Source organism: Mesitornis unicolor, unplaced genomic scaffold, assembly GCF_000695765.1.
Source record: "Mesitornis unicolor isolate BGI_N332 unplaced genomic scaffold, ASM69576v1 scaffold25296, whole genome shotgun sequence".
NCBI classification, from domain to species: domain Eukaryota; kingdom Metazoa; phylum Chordata; class Aves; order Mesitornithiformes; family Mesitornithidae; genus Mesitornis; species Mesitornis unicolor.
The window spans coordinates 1-9,157 of record NW_010193387.1 but is presented as its reverse complement, the minus strand read 5'-3'; the positions used below and the strand labels follow the sequence as shown (position 1 = coordinate 9,157).

The 9,157-nt window shown below is 48.6% G+C and overlaps 1 protein-coding gene across 1 annotated transcript in view; it reads right to left on the bottom strand.

Moving 5' to 3' along the window:
• LOC104542959 (whirlin-like) overlaps nucleotides 1-4,362 on the bottom strand; it is a gene marked incomplete at both ends in the record, with an annotated part of 21,338 nt that extends 16,976 nt beyond the window's left edge. Inside the window, 1 exon segment of the mRNA XM_010187439.1 lies at nucleotides 4,237-4,362. Within this exon segment, the coding sequence (XP_010185741.1) occupies nucleotides 4,237-4,362 (126 nt within the window).
• Nucleotides 4,363-9,157: the final 4,795 nt, after the last annotated feature.

Genomic DNA, 9,157 nt, shown 5'->3' with positions numbered 1-9,157 from the left:
GGAAAGAGCGTGCTGTCTGAAAACACGTTCAGTTCCCCAAACACCCTGCACTACAAGTATGAGGAACAAAGCAGATACAGGCTGCAAACGACAGCGTACAAGAGAGGATTGTCTCTGGGGTAGGTGCTGGTTTCGGCACTGCTGCAGGGAGCTCTCTGGTAGCCCCCCAGAAGAGAAGCAGTTTAAGCAATGTCCCCATAAAGGTGACATCGTTTGAAGGATCACTCCACCCTGTCTCCAGTGAAAAGGTGTCGTCTTGTGCACAACCTCGCACCTCTCATTGAATCTCTCACTGTTCAGCTTATTCCCCAGGCTCTGAGGCAGCCACAAGGCTCTTTTTTTATCTTTTCTTTTTCAATATCTTTGCCTACATGCAGACCTCAAAATACAAGCCAGTTTTCATGAACCAGCTTCATGATTGCCACTGATGATGTCAAATCATTCACCTCTTCCTATTTACAGCCAGGTTTTCTCTCCTTCTCCTATATATGGATATACATGGATTGTGGTAACCTCTTTTTACCCCAGCCTTTGTGCTGGGAACTCAATATTGAGTTGTTTGTTCAGAGCAAGCTACCTGAAATCTGCTATTTCTGATGTAAAGGTCAAGGAGAGAAAAAAAAAATAGCTTAAAAAAATCTTGAGAAAATGAAATCCTGAAAAAATGAACGAGAAAGCAAGCAGCATGAGCAGAGCCGTGAACGCCAGCAGAACAAGCTCAGCGCTGTACAGCATCACTGCGGACGTCAAGAAGGAGGCAGAAGGACAGACGCTGAAAGCAAAGACAGGCTCACGTTCCTCCTTCGCAGTCCTCTGCTAACCTGCACTTTTTCAGCCTGAGTACTTACACAGAGGCAGCACATTTTACAACACGCCCAAAGAACACAATGTCAGAAGTCTCCTGAATGGATAAACATAAAGAAGGCCAAGGCCAAGAGTATGAATATTTAATGATGGACGGGCTGCAGCCATCAGCCTGCTTGCTGCTGGTACCTGCAGAGTGCTTTGCTACTCCCAAAGTGGCCTCGGCAGCGCTAGGTCTGCTCTGGGACTCCCTTCTCAGGACCACGGTTCCCATAGCAGGCAAAAGCCAGCTTGGCTTTCAGGCCTGAAGAAACTTCCTTGGTTTTGACTGGCTTTTGATGCCTCATTGCTCGTCCTTCAACCGAAACATAAGGAAAAGGCAAACCATGTCGTTAAAATACTCAAAGGTTCTTATTTGGTGTCATGGATGCAAGGTTTTCCCTAAAATGAAAAGTCTGGCAGGATCAATTTATAATCAATTCTGGTAACAAGTTCAGAGGAAGCAGCAAAGCCCACAGAAGTTTCCACTGCCTGGGAAGACAGGCAGAAACCTTCCCATCGACTCCAGCAAGGTTGGGTTGAGCCCACATTGAATAAACCCACTGTTTTTTATTTTGGAGAGCAATGAATGATCTGGAAATCACATTTACCCATCAGTTCTTCCCTCCTCGTGGTATCACACCCCTTTCACCACCACCTGGAGCAGCGTAGGGAGCATGTGGATGCTGTCTACACCGAACCGTGTCTAACAGCAGAACATAAAAGGCCTTTCTCTATCTCCAACCCTGCAAGCAGCTCTAAATTTACAGCCTGCAGCACACACAAATCAGGGCGAGAAGTGTCTGTGCGTATCTGAAATCACATAAAGCCTGACATTCAGAAAAGCATCAGCCTGCTGGCATGCACAAATCAGTTACTAGAAAACAGAACAGCAAGGTGAGATAGCAAGAATCAATAAGCAGAGGCTCTGGTGTGCAAACTATTGCCACGGTGTGGGGACCTTGCTTGGAAGAGCAGCGTAACCCGTTTCATGTGCTTCGACTATTTTCTCGCCTTCCTAGCATGCATGAAGCGAGAGATGGAGGGATAAAGCCACATGCTATGCTGCTGTGACTTTTCCTGTGAGTTTGCAGTGTAATGTTGCTGTGCCGAGCTCACTGGCAGGTGGACTGGACCAAGAACAGCAGCAGCTTTCCCCGTGCAGCGAGGAGAGGGATTTGGAGCAGTAAGGAAGCACGAAACATGAAACAAAAAAAAAACCAACTCAGGAAAACAATGCAGCATCTTTTTCTTTTCCCATCTTTAACCTTTCAGGCCTCTGGTGTTGATGAGATGGAGCCTGACACTGGCACAGGGTCAGCAGGTGGTGGGGACAGATTCGCTTGAGATGGTGAGTCTCGACTCAGCAAAGCCACTTGTGTGACACCCGAGGCAGCTCTATTTCCAGCCCTATTAGGCAGAAACAAATTGTCCCATGCCTCTTATGATCTCTGTCTTGAAATCCTGGTGTCCCAAAGCACTGTGCCTGCTGCCTCTCACCATGACCTTGTGCAGCCCTGTTCTGGGAGAGAAGGATGGTCTGCAGGGAGTGCCCAGCAGCACCTCCACTTCTCACCACCCTGAGAAACACTCAGCCATTTCCCTAGGATACTTCTCATCCCCAGTAATCCTCTCCTATGGCAGGGTCCAAAACCCCATTTCCCTGCTAAGGACTTGGGAGAGAGATTAAGGCTCTGATTGATCCAAACCTCCAAGTTCAGCATTTTCATTCTATGTCAAAAAGAGCCAGCGGAGAGAAACAGGAGCTTGCAGCAGGCAACTAAGTTCAGAAGTAGTTGCCTTACCCCCACAAATGTCTCCTTGTCTATGAAGGGAACCCTGGCGACCTCAGTGACCAGTTAGATACAACGCTTTGTCCCAAAGCAAACAGAATCACATCTGTCCTAAACCAAAACACAGCCCTCTCCACCAAACTGTCCATCCTCTTCATTCTACCAGCCTTGACAGATTTAAGTGACATTATGGGACCATCGGAGCAAAGCTGAAGGCTTAGCCCTAAACTGTCCAGGGTTGATCAAGGGAGAAATGAATCACTTCATGATACAGAGATGGGATCAGAGCAGATCACCCCTCCATTCGCAGCAGTCCAGAACCATTTCAGGGGATTGGGAGGACGTTAGGGAGTTTAACATCCATTGAGATTTTGTGAATAATCTTGACTGACAAAGAACAGGGAAAGAACTGTCTCTCAGTCCAAGGGATTGCACTGGAGGAAGTAAAAAGTGGACGATGCGATCACAGGGAGCTGGGTCATTTAGAAAGGAAAAACACACCAGAAAAGAAACCCTGAGCGATGAAGTAAAATGCTACAGTCCGAGGAGTTTGAGTTTCAAACATGTCCCATTCATTAGGACCACAGAAATACACCCAAAGTCCAATGGCTCTCTTCTCAACTAATTTTACTGTTGAACACCCTAGAATATATAAAAATTTAACCCCAATGCCCCTTCCAGAAGCAGCTGAGGTCCCAAGATGTCCCATCCTGCTCTGAAACCTGATACAGTGGGAAGGCTGGAGGAGCTCAGAGGTGATGTGTGTGCACATGTACATGGTGAGGTGAAACAAGTGTAGGATCTCGCTTTACAAGAGGTCTGCAGCAAAACTGCAGCCATCTCTGGACCAGTGCAGCCTCAGAGGAGCCCAGCCAGCCCACAGAGCCTCCTTCAGGAACCTGTCTGACTGATGTAGCTGGAGGTCGGACCAAGTTACTGCTGAAAGATCAGCTCTGCTCTACCCCTGGGGGTGATCCTGCTGTTCCTGCTTGTTAAGACATGATCCTTGCGACTGGCAATGCCGCAGGAGGAAACAGCACGCACCTGCTCCCGCCGCAGCAAGCCTGACCTCCTCTCATCGTGGCAGCTGAACACCTTCCCTGTGGGCAGCCTCAGAGCACCTTGTGCAAAACCCCAGCTCCAGGCATAAGGGGTTTGGAGGTGAGATGCAGAAAGAGGGCACAGGACCAGGAGTTTTAATGGAAAACTCTTCCCTGCCAGCGCAGGGAGGTGAGCGTGACTTTCTTCACCTGCCAGGTCTGGGCTGTGCTCTTAAGATACCTACACCCAAAAGACCCCCAGGCTATGTCAAGGGCAAGAAATCAGGTGTAGGGCTGTGCTAAGACAAGTACAACCTACTCCAGAAGGCGTAAGGCTGCATTTCTCTCTGCACAACAACCTGGCATACTCTAAGCTTAGCATCCAAAAAGTCCAATGAAACTGGCCTGAAAAAGCCATCCCCAGAAGTGCATCACCCACCTCTCCATTGAGAGCCCTGCTTGGCTGGGGACAGAGGGGTGGGAACAGCAGCAGTTGTGTGCTGACACAGCCCTGCAGCCACTGCATGTGAAGCTCTGCCCCACTCTGGGGCCACTCTTACCTTTAAGCCAGTGCTCTCTGCTTCGGAGCCTTTATCCACACCGGTGATGTAGATGCCCAGGGAATATTCAGCCCCTCCTCGGATCATGAGGCCCAGGGATTTCCCTTCATTCAGGACCAGATTCACCTGCAGAGGAGGAGGAACAGTCTTTTATGTGTGTCTGAGCACTGCACAAAGACAAGGTTTGTTTTGTCTTCTCCTGTTTTTCAGTAATTTAGAGGGTCAAACAGAGTGAGAGGGCAACTCATGTTGAGAAGGTGTGGAAGTCTGGCTCTTCCAAAGGAAAACATGGAAGAAGAGAGAAAGATGATGGAATGACATCCAGGACCTAGGTGACAAATCCAGCAGTGAAGCACTGGCATGGAAGGAGGTTAATGCCTCAAGTGGAGCAAGTAATGTTACTTCAGGAGGGGTCTGGGCCTCAGGAAAGGACACATGGCTTAGGCAAGGGCTGAGAGATCGTCCTGCAGGCTGGAGTCAGACATACAAGAGCTCTGCCCTTTTCCTGTCAGTTCTGCAGAAACTCATCCTCAGTAACTAAACCAGCAACTAAGACCATCAGTTAATAAAACAAGCTATGGGTTTCACTCCAGTTTAAGACAAACACCCTCTGGGTCCAGATGAAGCTGCTGTTAAGCTCTTTGCCCAAGGGCCAGGCTGCTCAGCCCCACTGACACCAGCCCCAGGTGACACAAGGTGACAAAGCAGCACCAAAGGGGCCCTTTTGTTCCTGCTCTGTGATCCTCAGATTCTCCATTTCTCTGTTCTTCTCTTACACAGCAGTTACCATGAGGGGCTGCTCCAGGCACCCTCTCCCCTACATTGGGTACAGAGGTACGGAGTAGAGCAGGGAAAGGCCCTGACACAGCCCAGGCCGGTCCTCACTCCTCACCAGCCCAGTCATCACCCCTGCAGCGTCACCGGTCCATGCAGATGGCAGCTTCACAGGACACCTCATCCGGGCACAGAAAGCACCCAGGACTCCTCTGCACAGCCATAGGCCTTATTATCTCTAAATAATAATGCTAGGACAGATTTTCCATCTATCCTGCCCAGAACAACCAGCACATACACCAACAGACATTCAGTATTCAACATTTCACCGCACAGCACCTGTACAGCTGGTTTTCCCCACCAAACTCTTGCTGCGGGGCTGATTTTGTAAGGTACAGAAAAGCTATCAGCCAGTTTCCCATCTGCCTTCTTCCAATCTCTCCCACTCTGAGAGCCTGATGATCTATGGAAGTTCAGGTGAAAATTTGGAGTGAACGAGCAAGCTTGTGCTTAGCTCCCTTGAAGACTCTCAACTTAAAAAGGCGTTTGTTCACTCACTGCATGACATTTTCTAAATTAATAACTCTGGGTTTTTTTTGCTTTTGTCCCAAGTTTTAAGTCAATTCTTGAGAAAAGCAGACAGCAGGAACACAAACAAATGAGAAAAGCCCAAATGTGTTTCACACTGATAGAAACAGACTGTTTGTGAATGGCTTTTATATTTAAAACCCTTCATTGCAGTCAAATCAAAAGCTCGTACAGTTACCTGGATGGAAAAGTCATTTCCAGCTTCAAGTCACTAATTAACCTGCCTTTCTGAAGGACACAGCATCACACAGAGAGTTCAGCCCAGCCTCAGAGAGGTTGGTTTTGAAAACCCATTTTCCATCTTGGTGGTGGTGCAGCAAGACAGAAACCAGCAGCAGGACATTAATCTACTTAAGGACTACACACTGCCAAATTTTGGACTTTAAGAAACGGATGCCAAAACAGCTCCTACTTTTCTATAGCGGTATCACAGCTGGCTGGCAATGGCATTAATACCTTATCAGCTGGATGTGTTTTATGGATCCCATAGATGCCTGACCAGCACAGGTGGGTTCCCAGCTCAGCACCACTGCCCTCTGCTCCCTATGCTCCAGAAACGGCTGTACCATGCAGAGTTGGAGGGCAAGAGCTTTAAGACATTAACTACCTGTATTGGCGTCCTTGTCCAGGGCTGCACAAAACTGATGCTCCCTGGGGCAGTCACCCCTCTGCTTTAAAGTGTGCAAACCGCTGGAAACAATTCGAGGATTGAAGCATTATAAAGGAACCATAAAGAGACCTTCACGCTTCAGGCTGGAGAGGAAAGCGGGCATTGTACCCGCCCAGCGGAGCGTTTGCCTGTCAAAACCAAGGGCAGTTTAATTTTCTCTTTACACGAAAACATTGCTCTGGAGATAGAGTGATTATTTTACAGAACATTTCACTGGGTTTTACTAAAACCAGAAAAATATTCAACTTTTCCAAAGTCATAATTTTTTTTCCTCCCCATTCGTCTAATGACATTCCAGGTTTCCCTTCTACTGTAACTTCTTCACCACACCCTGGCCATACTTTTCAAGAATTCCCCAACTTTAGGAAAAAGATGAGTAGCAGATATGCAGCAAAATGCATGCCATGACAGATCAGGGTCAAAATATGACTGCTAATGACAATGCCTGAGTCCCTAAACACCAAATATATGTGTCAACACTCCACTGGAGTCAGCAACACAAGGGGTAGCTCTGTACCAAGACATTTCCATTCTCAGGTAAGCTGAGAAGCTGCTCTCCCCACCCCGATATCATCAGATCGAGTAAGAGATACTCCTTCTCCCTATAAACCCGACGGGAGCTGGTTTGTTTACACACAGAGCAGGCAAACCTTGTCTTCAAACAGCAGAAAGCCATGAATACAGTCCCAAGCAATAAAGGCCTGAAAGACCTTCCCGCAAACCCAAGCTGTGTGAAGAAACCTAAGCACCACTTAAAAATATGTCGCTGCTGACAATTCCAGAAAGTTGGGTTGTTGAGGGCTTAATTGCATTTCTTAATCAACTCATACCTATGCCTGTCCAAATAAACCCTGTGGAAACCGCAATAGGAACTTGGGCTGCTGGGAAAAGTGTGGCAACAGCAGGGGTCAGAGGAAACAACCGCGCTCGGAGCATTTGCCTTATTGATGAAGTAGGGATTTAGGGAATAGCTGAGAAATAAAGCGAGTGCTGGCAAGCAGGGGGCTCAGCCTGATCAGCTATGAGGGAGGCAGGAAGGAGGAGCAGAGAGAAAACATTCAGGAGCCAAACTAAGATAAGCTGATTGCCAGGAAGAAGCAAAAGCTGAGTCACTCCATGTGAAGGGCTTAGGGATAAGAGGGGAGATATCGTGCACACTATTTCCCAAAGGCTCCTGCCTGCCAGAGGCTGTCTCTGGTGATGGGCACACCGCAGAGGTGGTGGTAAGAGGCACTGGCACAGTCACAGTGGCTACCCCCCCCACACACACACGACTGCCCACACCCGCAGCCACCCCTGTTGAGGGATGCTCCAGACACGGTTGTGGGGTGGGAGAGAGATGGGGAGATTACAGTAAAGCAAAAGCCAAGCTGTGCTGCCCAAGGAAGGGGCTAAATACATTCACTGTGACCAGGCTGTTTCCAGTGGTTCCCATCACTGTGACTTGACCCTGCCACGATGAAAAGAGCTGATCCTGGGCCACACTGGGAACAGACCCCAACACACCATTGTCTGGACCAGGCCCTTCTGCTTGGGCTTTTACACCCAGGTAAGCAGGTTTGTGCAGGTACCATTAACATTTCTGTGGAGGTCTGGTCCCAGAAGAGAAGATTTTGGTAACATTTTCACTTGACGTTTCCTCCCTCCTCAACTCTCCCCTGTTCTGCTGCCAGGCTGAAGCTTGGAGCAAGAAGATGTAACCTCAGGGGTTAAAACCAGGGAGAGGTGTGATCACTCCCAGCTGCTAAATGCCTGGCTGTCCTAACCCCATCCTAAAAACAGAGGCATCAAGCAAGGCTGTGCAGGAGTGCAGCTAATTCAGGGGGGCGTACCAAGGACATCCAGGCAAGGTAACCCCACATGTATTCCCCAGCTCGTGGTAGCACAGGCGCTGCACAGTCCCCATCTCCTCTTCTGTGCTGTACCTAGGCTGTGTCCAGCCCCAGGCTACTCCCACGTGTACAACACAGAAGCATTTGGAAGATCAGGGTCACAATTTTAATTTCAATTTCAATGCTGAAACATCTGCCGTCTCCTGTGACAGGAAATGAAGGAAGAAAATGCCATCATCACTAAGGCATTTGCTCTGAGTTGATTCTTGCATGGGATTTCTTTTCTCTGGGTTTATGGAATTACCTGTTGACAGATTCAATTTTACCATTAGAAAAAGCACTTTCAGAGAAGAATTATTCTGCATCGCTACGATTCAGCACACAGCTGCGTGAGTGGCTGAGAAGGTTTCACCCATGCTGACAGCTATTTCCATGCCATTACTGCTACCACACAACAAAAACAACGTTTAAGGAGGCTCGCAGGGCTCATCCTCCTCCCACTTCCCAAGGAAGCCCCACTGGCTTATGTCTAGACATCCTGCAAACATGCAAGTGCAGCTCCCAGGGACGCAGAGCTGGCTCACGACCCATTAACTGGGGTACTGGGAGCAGAGTCACAGCTGCTGGGGGAGCTGCCTCGACACCAATCCCCCTTCCAGGGAAGGCTTTGCAAAGCCATGCCAGGGATTTGGCTGTCAGAGCCACCAGGCAAATGCAAGGGCACGGATTTGCAAACAGGTCCTTGTAGGAGCTGTGTGCCAGGGCATCGAGCATTTCCCGTGGCTGGGAGGTGACACTCGGAGCAGAGGAACAGGCAGGCAAGAGCAGAAGCAGCACAGGACAGCCTCTAAAGCAAGTCCTCGAGCTGTAAACTGAAGCAAACCTCAGCAAGATCAGAGCAACAAACAGCGACAGACGCGGGGAGCTGTATTGCTTTGCACTGAAAATGTCATTACAATCTAATAGAAAGAAATCCTTCCTTATCTCTCCTGCTTTTCTTATCCTTCATGCTCAAGTAGTCACCATTAGCGTCTCAAACATTCAAGCCACACAATGT